Source organism: Columba livia, chromosome 11 (assembly GCF_036013475.1).
Source record: "Columba livia isolate bColLiv1 breed racing homer chromosome 11, bColLiv1.pat.W.v2, whole genome shotgun sequence".
Taxonomy (NCBI): domain Eukaryota; kingdom Metazoa; phylum Chordata; class Aves; order Columbiformes; family Columbidae; genus Columba; species Columba livia.
The window spans coordinates 4,646,787-4,668,399 of NC_088612.1; the positions used below are offsets into that span (position 1 = coordinate 4,646,787).

General features: G+C 41.0%; 1 protein-coding gene across 6 annotated transcripts in view; it reads right to left on the minus strand.

Annotated features, from left to right (window-relative positions):
* Nucleotides 1-21,613, minus strand: part of ARNT2 (aryl hydrocarbon receptor nuclear translocator 2) — a 102,190-nt gene that overhangs the window by 23,602 nt on the left and 56,975 nt on the right. For all 6 annotated transcript variants that reach the window (XM_065076516.1, XM_065076517.1, XM_065076515.1 and 3 more), the window contains 7 exons: nucleotides 21,064-21,166; nucleotides 19,403-19,468; nucleotides 18,855-18,940; nucleotides 8,960-9,036; nucleotides 6,804-6,938; nucleotides 5,856-5,930; nucleotides 1,729-1,880 (listed from right to left, as the gene is read on the minus strand). In XM_065076516.1, coding sequence (XP_064932588.1) covers nucleotides 1,729-1,880; nucleotides 5,856-5,930; nucleotides 6,804-6,938; nucleotides 8,960-9,036; nucleotides 18,855-18,940; nucleotides 19,403-19,468; nucleotides 21,064-21,166 — 694 coding nt within the window. The remainder of the gene's footprint in view (nucleotides 1-1,728; nucleotides 1,881-5,855; nucleotides 5,931-6,803; nucleotides 6,939-8,959; nucleotides 9,037-18,854; nucleotides 18,941-19,402; nucleotides 19,469-21,063; nucleotides 21,167-21,613) is intronic.

Below are 21,613 nucleotides of genomic sequence, written 5' to 3' on the forward strand. Positions count from 1 at the left end.
AACAGAAAACATTTTGAATAATGCATTCTTTCTACTGTTCAAAAGCAGATGTATAATGTGTCGTATCTTGCCATAGGACTAGAACATTTTCTACATGACAGGAAAGAGGGAACATCCTCTGTGAAAGCAGCAGCGGGCAACTTCCATATTAGGCCAACATTTCTGGGTTGTTATTCAAGCCTTAGCAAGAGAGATATAACAAGAGCCAGAAGCTGGCACAGTCCTGTTCATCACAGCAAGTGCTGCGATGCCAAGCTGAACAGTATAGTGGAGGCTCGGAAAAAAACATTCCAAGAGTCAGCACAACATAAGTCTACAGCCCCGCTTTTTGATCTCTGGACTCTTGGGAGCAAAGCACAATTAAGCCAGCCTGGGACAGATTTCAGAAGTCGCTTTTTATTTTGCAGGCCTGTTTTTGCATATACAAATTATTTGGAAAAGAAATAAGGGACAGGAGAAATGTGGAAATATCTATTTAGATGCACAGTGCAGACAGGGAGATATTTAGCTGTCTCATTTCAAGACACATTTGCTTGTTTTCAATGAGCTTAACCATTCAGTTGTTTAAGCCCGACTTTTTGAGCATGCAGAAAAAACTGAGCAAAACAATCATGATGCTGGGTTTCAAGTGAGAGAAAGCACAGCCATTCTAGTCCAGGTATGTGTCATATCCAAAGGAACAAGTCTAGGAACACCCAGGGACACTTACTAGCTTGCTAAGTTCAAATGCCAAAGCCCCAGGGGTTTGGTTTTGCAAGTGGAGCTCTCAGCATGCATCTCTACTAGCAGAATACTCCTTCAGCATTGCCATTACACAGCCTAACAGGTTGAGATCTTAAAATCAATAATTTCTTCTGAGCTAAAAACTTGGCAAAAAAAACCAAACCTTTGGTCAGACCAGAAGCAGATTTGCTTTTAGAAATAGATTAAGTTTATATTGGAAAGAAAAAATATTTATAACCCCCCCCACACACTATAAAGCGATGGCTTTATCAAGGCCAGATCAGCTTCTGCAGTTATTGGCTCAGAACTCAGAAGGCTCCAAAAGCAACTCTGCTCAGTTACACAGTGACGAATCTCCACTATACTCCTAGGGTGACCTCCTCCTAAAAGGTCCAACGACAGATTTTTGAAAATATTAACTCAAAGGCAGGATGATTTAACTTCCCTCCTAAGATAAGGGGTTGGATCTGTCTCCGTACTTGGGGATATTCCACCAGATCTTAACTGAGTATGAGAAACCTCTCCCACTCAGGGCTACTAGGAAATAATTTTGCCTTAAGTGTATCCACAGGTCAAGGAGAAGATGCCCAGAACTAGGGAATGGTATGATCACAATGAGCACAGACACACCATTTTCTCTTTGGATTAGGAATCAGGCTAACGCTCCTCCAGTATCAGAACAGCTGCTCTGGTGCTGGAAGCTCTGTGCTAGTTTAAGGCAGCCTGGACCAAGATCAATGGGCTTGTCTAATGACATAACAGATAAGTGACGTTTCTCCCCCAGCCCAGCCAAGGCCCTGGAAGCATCGCAGGATCATGACACAGAGAATCAGCTACACTGTGAGACTTTGTGATGTAGAAAAACCCTGTTACAGACTGTACTGTCACAGAGAAAGAAATGTAGCTAGAAACAGGCTACCAAATAATCTGAATGTGCTTTACAGCAAAAATCAATGCTTATATTCTTTCACAACCACACACGCGAGCGTCTGCAGAGGTACATACTTCACATTAGTGTTGGTGCAGATGATGTATTCAATCTCATCGGAATACGGATTCTGAAATGTGAAGCTGCTGGTTCTGATCAGCATCCATTCCCGGTTTTTGGTACGAAAACGATACATCACAGAGAGGACTTGACCTTTCAGCTTCACAACCTGCAAAACCATTTGGAAAGGTTAATAAAAGGAGATTGCTACCTGCTGTGCAAGTGAATAGTAAATAGCAGTAACTGGTGTGTTTTAAACCTGAGCTACAGAAAATATGGACACCGCAGGGAGATTCTTAATTTGAAGAGAATAAACAAAATATGATTCATATTTCAAGCTATTTCCTTCAGAATGAAACCCTCACGCTTTGTTGTGCAAAATGCCATTTTCCAGGCTACACATAAGGACAACACAGATTCAGGACAACAATCAGGTTGTGCTGTTATCCCAACGGGGAAGATTTAAGGAGGTTTTAATATGGAACACATATTGAGATATCCACAGAAACCAAACTGAGGATCTTTTAAATGTTTATCAGTAAACCATAAACCAAACATTGCAGCAGAAATAAAAGCCCACAAGAAGAAACATTTTGACGTTGGCTATCTGATGTTCTGCACAGATACCTAGCTACGCAATTCATATATGTGACATACCAAATCACACATCAACATTTAGGATAATAATGAAGATTTTTATTTTTGGAAACCATATGTAGTTGTTTTTTGGCTTTGTTTGTGTGTTTATTTTGCCTTTTTCTTTTTGTCCCCAACACATTCTAAGACTATCTACAATGGCAAAGTGCTAACAAGAAACACTTGCTTCCGTCTTTCAAAACAAGAAAGAGCGAGCCAGCCTTTGAATGGAGAACACCAATAAGTCACTGTCCATTTTAATAATATTAGTGAAAACGTAAAGCAAATACTTTGCTTGGACAGCCTATTCATCTATGACTAAGAATTCTGGCAATATTCAGTTCAAATTCTGTCTTTGGTAGCTTAAGTTTCGTTGAAGTCAATAGTTGGGCATCAAGTGAGAAGCAGCAGTATGCTCAAAATAATACCTGCACGATGGCACTGTAACTGCTTTTTATTTATTATCTAATAATCTTGGTTTAAGTCAGAAGAAAACTTACATGGTTTCTAGTCACTGAGCTGGCACTTACCTGGGCTATCTGTGCTTATTTGTGATTGCTTGTCCACCAAGCTATATCAGGGGAAAGAGAATGGCTACTGCAAATAAATGCCACATCTCATTGTGGGTTCTTAATGCGTATCCACTGGTATTTTTTATTAGCTATCTGCAGCCTGCATTGCCCAGTATTTACCCTCTGTCTTTATCAACAAGCAACTGGATTAGGAAAAATGCTCCAATTCTGGGGTTTTTTTGTCTAAAGGTCTGCATTTCAAAGTGATCGATTGGATACTGGATTAAATTGAAATAATGCAAACAGAAGACACAAAAAGCTTTAGTGATGCCCAGGAAAGTTCAAAATAATACTGAGCTAAATGCTTTTTTTTTTTTTTTTAAAGAGAAAAAAAGCCAAGCTTTTGTAGTTTGAGTTCAGTGAGTAATATTCTTTTATCAGCAATTTTCTACCACCACACCCAGGGTAAAAAAAACATAGTGCTTGTGTAAAAGTGTCCAATCTGAACAGCATCCTACTGGATATCATATAGCTGGATTCTGGATCCTTTGATACCAAACTCTATTTGTTGATCTTGGCCTTGAGACTGGACTGATTTTCCCACCCTGATGAATGAATTTATCTTCCCAAGGAAGTCAAAGCTTTGGGATGGATACTGGCAATAGACCAAAAACTGCAAAACCCTCCCTCCCTCCTCTGTTATGCACCAACCTGGTTCTGATACTGTCAGCAAATTAGAAATGTCGAGTTTTCAGAGATTTTATTGGAAATCACAGTTACCTTTTAAATGAAAATATTTCTGAGGCCCAACTAACAATAATAAAACAAACTGCAGTGGTCTATTGTCCTAACGTCTGAATTAAGCAAACACTAATTCTGTAATAATATATAAAGCATAGAGACTGCTGGTGGGAAAATCCTGAACCGTCTAAAAACAGTGCACGCAAACAAGATAGTGCAAAAAATGTCAAAGTTAATGTTTAACCTTTACTTTCTTACATTCTTTGCAAATAAAAACCACCTGGTGCATAGCTCAACTGTTTGCTTCAGTCTTTTATTACATGACTGAAATAACAGCCCAAATCACATCGCTACTGTACCGAACAAAAATATACTGAAAGAGGAATTGCCTACTAAAGAAACAGCACAATATTTTCATAGATTTGACACAGGTCGAGTGAGCAGGAGCTTTCACTTCTGATCTACATTTTTTCCTGCAGTCTTTTTGCACGACCTTAAGCAAATCATGTAGGTCCCGGATCCAGCAGATCATTTATGCACTCGCTTCACAGTGAGCAGTGACAGCAAAGTCCACAGCAGCTGAGCCTGAGGATGCACCAGCATCTCGCTGTCGGCGAGCACAGCGAGGACCAAGTCATTAACTGGAATGTTAGTTAGTCAGCCCTTCTGAGCCCCAGGCCATCACTGTAGAGATGGATGTTTGATGTGTTATTATCCAGCAGCTCTCTGGATAAGTTATTGGAACCAATCATTCGGGTGTTTGTGATAAACAGCATACATGTTCTCGCTGCTGTTCCTGTGCCACTGACATGACCAGGCAGAAGTTGAGGGAGCTGAACCAGCTCAAAGCCAGTCCCATGCAACAGAGATTAGTTCCTTAGCTCTCCCACCCAGCACGTCCACCTGTGCCAGTGTCAGGACAGTAGAGAGGGTGGGGAAGAGGTCAGGGAGGAGAAAAGTGGGAACAGGACCTGACTCCTGGTGACACGTTACCATCAGGTAGGTTCACCTGCAGCATCACAGCCCCAGCCACGGTGGGGCAGAGAAGATGACTGGGAGTGGTGACCTCTTCCAAGCATCTGGCTCTTCACAGGCTCCTGCCAGTGAATCAACATCTTGAATTTAAAAGGTCTTTAGCTGCTGTTTGAACTCAGTCCGTTCAAGGGACACAGGTGTGGATGCATAGCGCTGTCATAGTCTTTTCTGCCTGCTCAGCAGTGGGGTGGTAGTCTCCACTTGAGGGAAGGGCTGGGGAGAAATAGCTCAAGAGTACTGATACCCTACACTATCTCGAATGCTTCTTTAGAAACCAAAACCTCCGTTTCACAGTCTGTTCCATGGTAACAGAACAGCATTTAGTTGTTTTCCCCAGAGAGGCTTTTCAAGCTCCATTTTTGCATGCCATGCCTGAATAAATAGTTGGCTATACAAATGATTTTAGAAGTCACATCATACCCATGTAACATAGCTGAAAATACATCTCAGCATCCAATGCAGGATGGATCAAGAAAACTTGGTTGAGCTATAGGCTTTTGCCAGAAAATCTGGAACCAGTTAGACCATCTGAACCACAGTAATGGGTTAAACATGTTATACCACGCTTTCTAGTGCAGTCGGGAAGATGCTGAAAAGACCAGCAACAAGCAGAAGGTTTGGGGAAAGTACTTCTACTGTATGTACCAGATTAATCTGAAATAAAAAGTTCTACAGCAGAATAAATGCCTTTGATATAGCCGATGTAAATGCAGCCCGCTGTAAAAACTAAACCAGATCAGTAACTCTTTCCGTATGTTGTATTTCTTTTGCCTACATTTCAATTTCTAATTGGGAGAAGGGCCAAATTCTCTATTGATGTAAAATGGTGTATCTCCATTAAAATATGAAGCATGTCATCTATGCTAGCAGAGAATTTAGGCCATAAACAATCCAGTATTACAGAGCATAACTGCTCTCAAATCAACAAACCACCTTGGAACATAAATGTGCAGTGAACACTCATTTAATTTTTTGTAAAAAGAAAACAAAATGTATAACTAGGTGACTTATTTCTGAAAATGCAGACAACACACACTGCAGTTTAAACTACCATTTATGCAGTTTAACTGATTACTGATCAACAAATTGTTTCGTATTTTGCCACTTCTCCTGCATAACAGAAAAAAACCCTTGAAATGTAAAATAAAGGCTACTTCTCTAACAAAATAATAACAAAAGTACTAAATAAATTGTGGAAGAAAAGAAGGAGGACACAGCACCTGTTGGAAACTCTCTCTCAAATGGCTTTGATCTTCAGGATGGCAGAACTCTAAAATATCTTTCCCCAGAAGATCCTAGAATAAAACACAAAGCTGCGTGAAAACTCAAACCACAACACAAACCCCTGTGCAGATCTGCAAGTAATCCTTGCAGACATTAGTTCTGCTCCCCTCGATGGTCTACTCAGTTAATCAGGGATGAATCATACAAATGAGGTTTGTAGGCATCATGTCCCAATCTATATTTGTACTGCTGCGCAGATGTATGTATTTACAAACAAACTTTAAATGATTTTTGAACAGCTGCAGAAAAGTGTCTTGAAAAGACTGACGTTCTTTAGTACAGCACATTTTATGGCACTAATTTTTGTAAAAACAGTTATTATAAAACTACCTAAAATAAAAATAAACCAGAAAAACAAATGGGCAATGAATTACTTTTGCCTCTAAACTGCAACTGTTGAGAGTTATCTGAGGAAAAGTTGTGGCAGTCAGAAGTTCATTTACTGTTCTACCCAGTTCTGTGAGTAGCCCCCTATTCAGAGGAGCAGATGTAAGCCTAAAGGAAAATAGATGCCACCAATGACGTTTGTTTACTGTTCAATAGATTGGCAGAAGTACAGATCTACAGGACTAAAATCCTCTTCAAGCACCGTTAACTTCCTATCACAGAAATGTCTCCACTGGGAAGCTGTGCAAGGTTTAAAGCATCTCGCTGTTAGAATTCTAATTGGATGAAAAGCTATAAAAAGATACTGTACATAACAAAGGGGAAAACTGCACATTTTACAGAGATGTGGACAGCAAAAAAAGTGAACAGCATTTAGTACATGACATATGAATTATCAGCTACAAATATTTCATTTTTGCTGCTTTTGTCTATAACGTCCAAATAGAATTCTCCTCGTCAGCTCTAACCAGTCTCCACATTTACAGCGACTCACTGACCTGGGGCTGGTACCCAATGACACTGATGCACCTTGGGTCCACAAAGGTGATGACTCCATCAGAATTGTGTCTAGACAAGAACTCCGTGGGGACCGACATGCCGTTCATGTCCATGCACACTGGAGAGCTGGTTACCTACGACCAATGAAGTCCACAACATTTAGTCCACAGAACGGTCACCTTAAGTAAAATTTCATTATGTAGCTAAAGAACATAATCTGTTGGCAGAGTGCTAACTACCGAAGGAAGTCGTAACGAAAGCACAGATAAATGACACAAAACAGCCTTTAGTCTAGTTTGCAGGGCAAGTATCTCAGCCCATGGCACCTACCAAGGCTTAGCAGCACAGCAAGCAAACAAATACATCAGAAGTTCCCAAGAAGGAGCGATGTAGCAAGGATATAAGTAGAGCTAGATTCATCTCACTTTCTGGCACTGCATTAAAATTAGGCATCTTAGTTCCTACCTTTGTCAACCAAGATACTTGCAGAGGATGATTCAGTCCACCCATTTTAGTACAGGAAGGTCAATCTCTAGAAGAGGCCAACTCATTATATCTAGATATATCCAACAGGACCAGCTCAGACTAAACACTCAACTTTCAGGTGAGATGAACCCCACCTGAAACACCCAGAGAACCTGAACAAAGGTCTTCAGAGGCTGAGGCGGATTATATTAAACCCGCAAGTGGTTGCTCATAATGCAAAAACACAGATCACCTATAAATGCTCCTCAAATCTCACCAGAGAGAATGATATTTTTTCAGCTCTCTGCCTGAAACCCGGGCAATCGGGTCACTTCCAATCCATTCATTCCTACTGGGGCTACAAATGAGACCACTGTTTACTTCCAGAGCTACCTCTGTTGCCAAGGTCCCAAGACAAAAAGAGCAAAATCTCTTCTTTTTTTCCTGTCTTAAAGCAGATTAGACAGCATAACTGTATGCAAAATTAACTGTATGCAAGCTTTCATTCTGCTGTGACAGAACAGAGTTTTTAATTAGTGCCACTTGACTTATTTGTGATTGAGCCTACCCACAGAGCCTCCCTCACATACACCGCTGCCCCTCCTAACCTAACATATTTTGACATTCCGCATGCTAACAATGTGATTTTCTCGGGAATTGTCTTTCTTTGGCAGCTGTAACATATGAATCCCTGTAACTTCCCTCTATCCATATTATGCTCGATTATAAAAGCATGATTAACCTAAAACACATCATGCAATACATTTTTGTAGCTCTGCCATCACAGCAGAGACACACTCAGCAGAAGTGCTAATGCAGTGAAGCGCAGGCTGTTCTCCTCAGAGGAGATGGGTTTGGCACCTGTGCTCCCATGAAAGGGTCATGCTACCTTCTCAGAAAAAGTGACGCCATCCTAGCAGATGGCAACAAGTCCAGGGCAAGAGGAGATCACGCAGGAGGCTCAAACCCATGGCAGAATTCCCAGACTGGGAAGACAGAAACCAGCCTCCCTGCTGCAGTGAAGGAGATTCACTGCGACTGCTCAAGCTCCCACTCAGAACTCTCGTCAGCAATGGACAAAGAAAGAAAATGTAACACACCGGTTGCAAATGTCTGGACAAAAAGAAAATAAGATTTTATTCTCGCAGTTCCGTTGGCTGACATCACACCTGAATGCACAATACAATACACATGGAGAATAAAGTTGTTATTTGTGAAGTGCGACTTGACTGCCCTTATCTTTACCATTTTCAGGGTAACTCCTGCAATCATGTAGTTGATTATGCAGGGAGAGAGAACGAATGGAAGAATGGCAGGGAGCGTATCACTGTGTCCGGAGCCACTTCAACCTGCCATCTGCAGCACCTGCGCTCCCACCTTTCTCACTATCTCAAATATCCCAGCCCTATGCATCCCAGAGACCGGCAGGTCTGTATGTGCTCCTGCTCCAGGAGCGTCTCTGCTGCTGCTGTTGGGTTAAATACACACATGCACCAAAATCATATTTTCATTTCACTCTGTTGAAATGTTCTAAACCTGTCACTGGCTGCACACCAACATCAAGGCACTTCATATTTTGGAGCCGTATCAGTCTAGCACCAGAACTTTGTGCAAATTCTTTACAACTAAAACACAAGACTGGTTATGAGTTCAGAAGTAGTTTATTTATATAAGGAAAGACTGGCATTACCTGAAGCCTTCCTATTGCCACGAGGCAATATTTACTACCTTGTCCCACATCGGTGTCTTCTTCTGGTATAGTCATTCCTAGAATAAACAATAACAAATACTGTTATAATCAGGAAATTGGGATGAACAGAGATGCTGCTGACCTGGTTCTATAGTATTCTAGATGCTCCGAATCATACAAAATAACCTTATTGCCTTCTCTAGGATTCGGGTATTACCTCTGGGTTCAGATCAGATGATCTTTCTCAGTTGTGCTGATCTTACATACCTCACATGCATATACCATACCCACAACAGCAATTTTGGCTGCTGTAGACAAAGCAGACATGAAAATTCCATTATACACCGAGATGGACGATAACATTCCCGTGAGTGCTGTTCCGCAGCATGTTACCGGAACCATGTGGTGACTTAATATGTTCAGTGAGTGGAGATGTTCAGTTTTCTTTGTGAATAATATACCATAATGAGCCTTAAAAACAAGGCATAGCCCAGATTTTTCATTAACTTCATGCTTACATTTAACAGCCGGTTTTAGTTTTTCCTATAATGGACTAAATCTGGGTCATTACGCTGAAAGACTAAAAAAATCCGGATGCTTTGCTAAGCAGTGCCTGTATCAGTTGTGTAACAGGAGTAACTACTAAAAACACAGGAATAATTTCAAAACATACATGTGTACTGTTTTCCATCTCGGTGTTTCACAAGCAGGAATGTTCAGATTAGCTCTGTTTACTTGCTGGTTGTCTAAGTCTTTAGCTAAGGCTATTTCCCAACTCCAATTCTGAGATACCGGTTTCCTACAAAGCACTTGAAAAAACATCTTCCAAGAGTGACGCTGCTGACTTATTTTAATTGATTTGTCAACTCTTTCACAAGGCTTTTCAAGGAATTCAGTCACAACAAGCAGTGAATCATTTAAGAGGCACTTTAAAGCATTAACGACATTATTGCAAAGCAGCTACCAATTATAAAACAGCAGCCGCTTTATTCTTGAAATTTACAACTCCCAATGAACGTCAATCTTTGGACTGTGTAAAGGATGATGGCATACAACTTTCTTAAATTATGACCCTGAAAAAGGGCTATAAACGCTGCTGGTTGACCTGAAGTATTCTCTGGAGGAAGTTATTTTGTATCAAAATAATTGAATCTTATCTGACAGTTTCTAAATATCACTCTCTACAGGTATTTTTCAGTTCCTATTGAGCTATATAATAAAATATATAAAGTATGAAAGAAAAAAAAAACCATATTTTTATATAATATATTCAAACGTTACTTGCAATGGAATTCACAATTTTGGTGGCTTATCTTCATTTGCAGCCCACGACAGATAACTAGGATTTTACCGGGGATCTCAAGAGCTTTACAAAGGAGGAACATTAGTGTCCCTTCTAACAAGTGGCAAATTGAGATGCAGTACAAAAATACAACGTCACATACTAAGAGATGGGCAGAAACCCCTTGACTTCTACACAATGATCAAATTTGGCCCTAAATAGCTCCTTAGCTTCTAAACCTATATGATATCCCTCACCAAAAGCTGGAAACACTCCTGTGAAATGTTTTCTTAGAAGTTGTATGAGAAGATCGAGGTGGCAGTGTGTGATCTTAAGATTATATTTAAAAAAATCAGTCATTAAACACTAAAGTTAAAAATAACATTGGAAGAAATTGTCACGCTATCTTTCAATTAAATATTATTTTGTGCTTCTGATAAAGGTTCATCTGTGGGTTACTAGGGACCCAAACTCTCACTTGATATCCTTCACTGTATGTAGAATGTCCTTGAAATGAAGACAACCTGCATTGACCCCCTGTGAGACCGTTCTGCACCGCCTGCAGTTTGTCAGTTTATCCTTCAAGCAGTTACATGACAGAACATTGTTTTGATTTTAAACTCACCACTATTCCAGATTCCTTCCCGTTACACTCCAGGCAAACTACAAACAAGAGCCCCCACGAAAATAAATCCCATGCTCTGAGGTACCAGCACAGCATGAAGAGCAAAAACCACTCACATCAAACTACAGTTAAGAGATTCATATTACAGAAGTATTTTGTTTTCCTTCCTTGCTGTTTCTACACACACAGTTGTTTCTTCAATACAACACCTGGTAATTAGCTAATGACAGCTCCAATAGGCAAAGGAACTGAATTCGGCTGCCTCTTGGGAACAAAAGAGAAAGAAAATTATCCTGAAAAAGCAGCAGCAAAACATACATGCTTAAAATTGTGTCCACTTTAGACAAACTTTGGCAGACGCATGGCTGCTATCTGCTCACACACAAACTAAATGTAGACTCCTCCACATGAGCAATTCCAATTTTTAATAGGTAGAAAAAGGTTAACTGAGAATTCTGTGCAGTTTGCAGGGGTTGATAACTGGAATCCAGCAGTTTCACATCACAAAGAGGTGACCAGAGGTGTGAACCGAGAGCACGACAAATTAAATGATGCAGCAGTTTATGATGGAGCATGAGGGGGTCCTGGTGGACAACAGGATGACCATGAGCCAGCATTGTGCCCTTGTGGCCAGGAAGGCAAATGGTACCTGGGGTGGATTAGAAGGGGGCTGGTTAGTAGATCAAGAGAGGTTCTCCTGCCCCTCTGCTCTGCCCTGGTGAGACCACATCTGGAATATTGTGTCCAGTTGTGGCCCCTCAGTTCCAGCAGTACAGGGAACTGCTGGAGGGTCCAGCGCAGGGCAACAAAGATGATTAAGGGAGTGGAGCATCTCCCTTATGAAGAAAGGCTGAGGGAGCTGGGTCTCTTTTGTTTGGAGAAGAGGAGATTGAGGGGTGACCTCATTAATGCTTATAAATATATAAAGGGTGAGTGCCACGAGGATGGAGCCAGGCTCTTCTCAGTGGCAAACAATGATAGGACAAGGGGTAATGGGATCAAGCTGGAACACAAGAGGTTCCACTTAAATTTGAGAAAAAACTTCTTCTCAGTGAGGGTGGCAGAGCACTGGAACAGGCTGCCCAGGGAGGTTGTGGAGTCTCCTTCTCTGCAGACATTCCAACCCGCCTGGACATGTTCCTGTGCGACCTCACTTGGGCGTTCCGGCTGCAGCAGGGGGATTGGACTAGATGATCTTTTGAGGTCCCTTCCGATCTCAAACATACTGTGATACTGTGATGCTGACCCTGTTGCAAAAGACACACAGCAATGTAGAGAAGCAACCAGATGAACGGAATAGCTGACCTGACCCTTCAGCTGGAAGACGGCAGCAAGGACCGCAGCCCTTTGGGAGAGGGATGAGGAGCCTCTCGCTCCTGAACTTCACAACCTACAAGTCCAACTTTCAGCTGAAAGAGCACACATTGTAAAAGCCGGTGCCTGAAGCAATCCTGGTGACATTCAGACAGCCCAGTACAGGTGGTCGGATTTCAAAGACGGTGAGTGATTCCAGGTCCTACCAACTTCAGAGGACTTTCTTGGTGGATGCCTGGTACAGGGGCCTAAGTGCCGTTTTAAGGAAATAATTCTATGCATTCTAGTTGCATAACCTTAACCAAAAGGTCCCTTTAACATGGAGTTTTCCATTTGAGAAGGACAAATTTCATGTATTTTCCCTTGACTTCAAAAGCTTTTTCAATCGTTTCCTTAGCGCCACAGTGTATTGCAAACAACAGCAAAGACATTCTGCTGGATGGCTTCCACTTTGCACAATCTTTTTTCTGCAGCTTTCAACAAGGCTTTCCATTTTAGGCACTTGGTCCATGCTTGCTACTGCCCAAATGAACTCAAAGCAACATAAACAATCTCCAAAATTAAACCTAGCTAAGCAACACTATTTTTTATGTCACTCTGTTGGCAATGGAGCCTGTTGTTCTAATTTTCACTCTTTTTTTTTTTTTTTTTTTCCCCAAGATGGATTACATTTGTTCTGTGTAACACACTGGAAAACATATTAGCTGGGTTATACCACAAGACACCCTATGAATAAAAAGCAACCTGCCTAGAATTAATCAATATGTGATTTGCTAACCCTTCCCTAAAAGTGCCTAGAGTAAAAATACACCAAAATGATTGTCTGCTTGTGTTGGTCTATTACTGACAGCATTCCATAGAGTGAAATTGCTTGCTTTACTCTCTTGCTGATGGCCACCAAGTTTCACACAGAATCACAGAATGTCAGGGGTTGGAAGGGACCTGGAAAGCTTATCCACTGCAATCCCCCCATGGAGCAGGAACACCCAGATGAGGTTACACAGGAAGGTGTCCAGGCGGGTTGGAATGTCTGCAGAGAAGGAGACTCCACAACCTCCCTGGGCAGCCTGGGCCAGGCTCTGCCACCCTCACTGAGAAGAAGCTTCTTCTCATATTTAAGTGGAACCTCTTGTGTTCCAGCTTGAACCCATTACCCCCTGTCCTATCATTGGTTGTCACCGAGAAGAGCCTGGCTCCATCCTCCTGACACTCACCCTTTATATATCTGTAAACATTAATGAGGTCACCCCTCAGTCTCCTCTTCTCCAGCTCCAGAGCCCCAGCTCCCTCAGCCTTTCCTCACACAGGAGATGCTCCACTCCCTTCAGCATCTTTTTTGCCCTGCCCTGGACTCTCTCCAGCAGTTCCCTGTCCTGCTGGAGCTGAGGGGCCACAACTGGACATAATATTCCAGGTGTGGTCTCACCAGGGCAAAGTAGAGGGGCAGGAGAACCTCTCTGACCCACTGACCACCCCCCTTCTAATCCACCCCAGGATGCCACTGGCCTTCCTGGCCACAGCTGTGGGTGAGCTTCTATATGAGATGCCTTGGTAGAAAGATTTTCTTTTGCTTTGGCACACTTCCTATTGAAAATACTCCATTACAGACAGGTAAATAAAGATGTGTGTAAAGTTTGTCCAGCCCTTAACATAGTGCAATGCTGCTCCTTAACATCACTAAGTATCTCCAGTATCTCCAAAAGAAGTTGCAAAAGCCTCCAGGAAAGCAGCCATGAAACTGTTCTTTAGGAGGTATCAACAAAATAAACATACATCAGATATTCACATTCTTTATGTGTAAACCTGAGAGAGGCTTTATTTCTCAGCACCAAATATATACTCCTCTTGAATAACAAATATAGTGCTACGCTTGTTCATGTTAATATCAACAATTTGCAAAGCTAAGCCTGCAAGTGAGCATCACAAATAGAATGCTGTGCCGTTAGAGGTTATATTTAATTTCCAAGTGTCCTTTATGCCAGCAAACCGTTTCCCACAGAGTAACGGCATGTGTTTGTGTGGACATGAGGAATGTTTCAGTTTTCCCGAGGAGCTTCCAGTTGGCTCCAACAACAAAACAGCTTCATTTTCTGCCTTCTTGCTCTATCCTTCTGCCCCATATTTCCTGCAAGACGCAGAACAGTATTAGTAGATTTGTGGTTTTACTTCACTACACTCAAAACCAAATGATTTATGAGTTTTTTGAAGGGTGTAATTGAAGTGTCCAGTGGTCACTAGCAATGCCCATTAACGCCTATCTCCATCAGAACCATTTCTGATCGTTACACGCCTGTGCATGAAACTGCACTGGGTGACTTTCTCTCCCATGCACAACAATGGAAAAAGGCTTTCACACAAAAAAGGTTGCAGATGTTTACAGCATACCAAGGAAAAGTCTTGTGAAAAATCCCAACAAAAATGAAGTTTTTTTTTTTTTTCTTATTTAAAAAGCCTTAAAAATGACAGCACTGCAAAGAATATTCAAGCAACTATTTTGTTTTGTATTGGAAGAGGGAGTACTTCGCACAAACGTCCAGATTCTGGCCAAAACTTTAAAATAACCTAACAGCTTTGGCATGCTGTGGTTAAGACGTTACCGTAAGTCTGACTTGGAAGACGAAAATGTTTCTTTTTTAAGATAAAAAAACTTGGGAGGAAAAAAAAAAAAAGATTTCAACATTATTTAACATTATTCTGGGACTTTTTATTTGATGTTTTCGAAATAAGTATCTATCTAAGCCTTTTCTTTAGCACGTGTTTTTCTGCAGGTTCTGGCTTTGATTTACAGAAAACTACCAACACCCTGACAGACTGTATCTTCTCTCTCCACCAAATATTTTCCATCAATTGTTATGGCATGGATAAAAAACCAAACACCCTATTAGGAAAATATCATATGTACCAAGAAAGATTCATTTGCTTCCAGGAACAAGATGCTCAGAGGGGAGAAAAGAGGAAAAAAAAAGCAAATGCTTCTAAGTTGAAAACTAAATGATCAGAAGATCTGAATTACTCAGTTTAGTGACTGGTTATGAACCTGAAGCCTTGTCTGGGCTAAGGATCACAAGTTCTTCCAGCTGTGCTGCTTCGCTGGGAACAAAGGGACAAACAAAGACTGGAATTGGTGCTCAGACAGTTTCAAACAAGGGTCTTCTTAACTCATTCAAAATAATCCAACACTACACTCTCTTCCTTTAATCGAGCATACAATGTAACTGGGTGGAACGTTGACCTGGAATACCAGACTCCTTTATCCTTTGACTTCTACACAAAGTTTACCCCAATTACTCGAGGCCAACACATAATTTATGGGATATAAGCGTGTAGGTATCATATGCAAGGTTTTGCACTTGAGCTTAGTTTTATCCTTCTTTTGCAGGTGCAAGGGAGGAAAATGAATGGACCACTAACAACCACAGCCTGAACGGAGGGTTAGGTGTGATGCTCCCTGTCTTTTCTGTCCCATTTCTCAGTGAAAGACAGTCTGCCAGTAAGTGATGCTCCACAGAAGAGAAAAGCTATGTTAGATGTGCCAAAGTGTTTTCATGCCGACCACAGACCTCAGCCATAAGAGACCTTAAAATATGCCAGCTGTCTGTAGCTCGTGTGTTTTCACCTGTTTAAAGTACTCAAATTACTTAAGAGATTCAGCACGGACTACTCACAGCAGCAGCACTGTCAAACCTGATAGTTTATGACACTAATAATTATCACAGAACAGATCTTGTCTTGATATTTCCGTATCAACAGTGATCGTTCTACTCAAGTGTGGGACAAAAAAAATTAACACATTGGCCACAGACAATGCAATACAACCCAGAAAGACAAAATGCCAGGTGCTAAACAAATAAGATTAAGTACAGGTTAAGTGCATTTGCTAAATATATTTTAGTTCATTTATGGACGTATGTTTTATGTGTTGCATATTAATTGTGTAATGCTCACACTACATTGCATGCTCTGAAAGAAAAGGGTATAGAGTTTATATCAGAGTGATCACTTGGCAATTGGAAAATAAATGAAAATGATCCTATCCATCCTGAATTTTTAAACAGTTGTGTCTTAGCACATTCCCAAGAATCCAGAGACAATGCAAAGGCCAGGGGCTTGCTACTCTCTAGCTGATTTGAACAAAAGTAATTTTATTACAGGGTAGAAAAGTCTTAGCAAATCCAATTACTGCTGCAGTTATTTAATTTGCTTTGCAGATTATGGTTGAATTACCACTGGAAATAAGAACAAATGCAGTGATGTTGCCACTTATTTACCCAAACATTATTGGGGACCAATTCAGCCCCTGGCTAATCCCATTCAACTCTGAAAAGTCAATGGATATGTAACAACCACGAACGCCAAGTGGGCAAGACTGGGAGGGCAAATAAACACTCATGAAAGAAGTCCCAATTCAGTAGTATATGCCCTGAAAAAGGCACTCAGGAATGACTATGATGAGTAACAATTTGGACGGTAACATAAAAAAAACACACTGAAATTCCACATTAGGCTGTCAAAATCAAAAACATCCCTTAGGATTGTGCTATAGTTTGGAGGCATTAACATTGTGGAGGAGCACTGGGATATCATACAGGAGCACCATGTGATTTTGAGAAGTGGAGTAATACAAATGGGAAGAAATTCAACATTACTAAATGCATAAGCATGCACTTGGGGACCAATAACAGTCATAAATTACAGCAACAGAAATGGGATGCAACTTTGTATTACTAATTGGAAGACCACACAATTAAAAGCTATTTTTGCCATGAACTGGAGTATCTTGAGTTGACAACTGAGAAGAAGTCAGGCTGATATATGTATCAGGTGATTTAGGATGCCAGCAGGATGCACTATACAGAAGAGAAATCTGCTGTATCATGTACTGCCAGTCAAGATAGGAAATATCATTTTCATTACACATCACTACAATCTCATCTGGAAGACGAGTGTATAGGGCCAATGACCCACATTTTGAAAAGCTGAGAGAAAATACGAACAAGTGCAGAGGAAAGACACAAGGATAAAGAATAGAATGCATTGTGAGAACAGAGGTGTGAAGAAGAGGGCTGGTTTCACTGTGCATAGTCAAGGCTGAGAGGACTTGTCCTCCTTCTGGAAACACATCAGAGCACTGGAGAGAGACAGAGACCCACGGCAGGAAAACTCCTGCTTGATGTTCAGTGAAGCATATTCCAAGAATACACTGGCATAAACTTCCCAAAGAGAACTGGAAATTAAAGAGGTTGTTAAGCATGGGAAAGCAGAGAGGTTTTGGAAGAGCTGGAGAGAGGGAAAACAGATCACTAATATAAAGTGGAACTTATTATGATACTTGGCAACTGGGCGCTCAAAGATCCAGAAGACCCTTTTCATCCCATGCTCCTGCTCTGCAGTGCCTGCTCCTGCCACACGCTGCTGATGTTGTGACCCAGCGCTGACACGAGTCCACGCGTTCGCAGCTCTGCATTAGCAACATACATCCCTGAAGTGTCAGATCTCTTTAAATGTCCCAGAACATGCAGCAAGCCTTCCATTCGAGCTAAGCGAGGAGCTGAAAGCAAGCTCGTTTGACCTGCATCTTCCTGAAGAGACGCCCTGTATATCAAGGCTGTGTTCAATTATGTTTGGAATTACCAACAAAAAAGTTAATCTCTTTGTGGAAGAAAACAAAAAAACCCCACCCTTTCATTTTCATATAGCAATTTACACACAGTGTGCTCTCACTCTTTGGAGACAGAAATTAAACTGAAATATTTTGCCTCCTACAGCACACTGAAGTATATTAAATCCTATCAGCAACAAGAGGGGAGGTTTTCCTCTTCTTCCAAAACTGCAATTCAGTAGGACACCAACAAGAAGTTCATATCTGCGTACTGGTGTCTGCAACCCATAGCACAGACCTGGTGTAAACCACCTTTTAGTATTCATAATGCCTGGACAAATGTGATTTATGCTTGTGGTATACGACCGCAAAAGGGCAGGACAACTCGTGGTTTGATTCACGCCAGCAGGCGCTGTCACATCGCAAAGTCTCTTCAACTACTGCAAGTGCCAAGGTCAACCAGCCCAGTTCATGAGGGTGTCTGGATGAGCTCCACTGTCTCCTCCTTGGATTTTTCAAAGGTAAATATTCCCATATGTAATACTGAGGTTGCTAAATGTTTTTCTCTGTAGTTCAAAGCAATATGCCAAGACCTGTTTGCCAGAAAAACAGCCTGAAAACAGAATTTATCACAAACACTCAACAGTCTCCACTAACACCACCACTCTGAAGACTTACACGCCTAAACTGAAATTACACATTTTTATACATAGATACTTGCATCAGTATTTAAATAGAAAAGCACTAGTTGGTGTTTTCTAGAGGTGCAAATGCTTTGTGTTTACCTTCTTAAAATCAGGCCATTTTTGTTGGTCTATCAGATTACAAACTTTTGGTTGCTGGAATTCTGCATTACTGGCAATCCCAACAGCTCTCTGTGCCAACGAAACTGAGAAGGGTTCCACATGGCAAAATGGAGAGGGCATGAGTAACAACAGCCGATTTCGTGACAAAAGCTTCTCAAGATGAGACTGAATTGGTGACCCCACTAAAATTCAGCCTGGTTTTGAAAAGGAACTTGAGCCTGGTTTTCAACTGTCTTGTGGGCATCACCTCCAGGGAGACAGATACACACCTGCTGGTGGCCAAGCCTTGATATAGCCAGTGCAATGGACAACAGCGTACTGGGCTTCGCCTTCTTTTACTGGGCCAAGGCCATTCCTAAATGAAAAGGAAACAAAAATATCATGTAGACTGAGATGCAGAACAGCTTTATGCTTTTAAACTACGACTACTAAAGATTTACTGATTTTTGTGAGTTAAGTTAGAAACAACCAACCGCCAACCTAGAATTCTGCACAATGTCAGCTCTATTACAAAGCTATTCAAGCCATGCCTGATTTCCATATTATTTCTCTGAGAAAGATATTGGAGCTTATTTTGGAGACAGAGCTGGTTAAGACAAAGAAGCTGAGTGACTTGCTTAAGGTTTGCAAAAAGATCCAGTGACTCTGCCACAGCTGAATTTAGTGTCGAGTTCTTGTCTCCTGAGACCCAGTGCTGTATTTAGGCTGTGCTAATGCAGATGTTTGTCCAGGTAGTTCTCCTGGACTGAGCATCAGCCTGGTGGAAAATGAGGGTGCTTATGGCAACTAACTGTCGCAGTAAATTAAGTAATGGTACCTGTATCTTTTTCTCATGGTGGTTATTCTGTTCAGAGGTAAATGATCCAGAGGAGCATTTCCACACCTGAAAGTAAATTAATATTTGAAAGGGCTCAAAAAGGAATACAAATACCCAAGAGAAAAATGCATTTTAAGATGTATATTAGTATATATAAGTAGACAATTATGGACATTTATTTCTGACAGAAAGTCACAAATTCATGTTAGTAGACACTTAACTGTTTGCCAGAACAGACTATTTACTCCATCAAGCGAATTTATTTAACACTTGTTCACGTATGTTTTGTGATATTTCTAACTATGTCTAACTGTATATTTTAAAAATCCATTTGAAACTAAGTAAATAAGGGTAAACCCAGTTCATTTTCAATGGAAAAAAAAAAGAAAAATAACAATGAAATAAGTAATCATAATCACAAAGAAAGTTCACACTATTTGAGGCTCATTCTTCCCACAATGTTTTTTTCAATTCTTCTCTTTTTTAATACCAATCACTGCCAAGGAGAAGGAATGAACAATTAAAGTAAGAGTTAGAATTACAAAAACAATGGGGCTACTGGCATGTATGGAATTACTCTTGTGCACTGGAGTTTACAGAATCAGGGTGCTAGGAAATAACTGCAATCTCAAATGTTGTTTAAAAGCTGAGGAACAACTGTAAACAGCACAAAGGAGCCTTCCTCGCATGGCCACTATGTGCAGCTTGGAGGAAAAGAAAGCAATGTTCCAAGTGTCTCTCTGCCAGGCTGTATTTCTTTCCCCTCAGTTAAATGGGGAAAAGGAGCTATGGCTTTGAAGTCTGATTTTGCAGTTATGAAATACATAAACCCCTCACAAAGGCACCCAGAGCCATACATTCAGCTTCCTCACAACTGGAAGAATTCCACCACATAACTGCAGTACAGGGATCTGTTTTGATGTGTCAAATATTTTGCTTTGCCTGTTTCATTCCATAACAAATTCTACATCACCTGTTTTCAACACATATATTAGATATAGGCTGCAGATGCAACTATGTACTTTCCCCTCCTAACCACACAGAGAGAAATTTATTGCAATAGCAGCAGGCATTTCATCCCATTAGCCCCAGTCAGACCCACTGGGCAGGCAGATCTCTTTAAAGAAGCCCAAGCAATGCAGGAGAAGTTGGGAAATTGCAAAATAAAACTCCTCTAACAATTACTCATTTATCTAGCATCAACCGGCTGACATTTGGTTAATTCATACCAGGCTTAGGTTAATTCCTACATGGCTGGCAAGTTTGCAACTGAATTCTTGTTTGTCTTCAAGATTCTTTTAATATTATTGGTTTTCTGAAAAAATACACAGAACTGGGCTTTCATTACACTTGCGAAAGCTTTGTTCCCAAAGCATTGATTTGAATTGACTAGAAGAGACAATGGCTTACATTCCAGGGGTGAAGCTGTCATACACCCCACACTGATAAAAATGACTGCAACACACAAATGAGGTGCTCTTTTGTCATTAATCATTAAGGAAGACAGGTTTTGATTTTACTTGAGTTCCAAAAGCAAGCATTCTGGAAACGCTTAATGGGAGTGTGTCATTCCAGCTTAGTTTTTTAAGCAAGGTCAAATGTCTGAAGTCTAATCTGAGACGGGACTGTAACCACCATAGGAATACCAGGTAAACACGTACCTCATTCTGCAAATGAAAGAGCGCCTTGATCCCATGCACATTCTCATTGAGGACTGCTGACCCTCCTTCTTCACTGTCCCGGTCTTCAAGTCCAGGATTCGTCCTAGAAAAGCCACAGAGTGCAAATGATGTTCAGTACATAAATTTAATTCAATCTACTACAAACTAAGCTGACAATAAGTTCATAAGCTACATGCCATTAACCCAGCTAGGTGGAAAAAAATACCAACAAAGAATCTTGATCCTGGTTCTCACATCAGCTATGTGCTGGCTTAACTCATGATTTCAGCAAAGCTGACTCTGAGTCATAACAGTGATGGCTCTTTTCTTGCTTGGCCATAGACCAACTTCCAAGGCAGGGTCAAACGTCTGGAGGCAGAGAAGACAATGACAGCAAGCACAGCTTTTTGACTTGATCTGCTTGTTCCACTTTTTACCAGAACTGTGGATAAAGCAACACACATCATTCCCCTGAGAGCTGCTTCTCTTTCCCTGTGCTCTCATGTCTGTCCAAAATGCTCTCACCATATCACCACCTCACATATTCAGA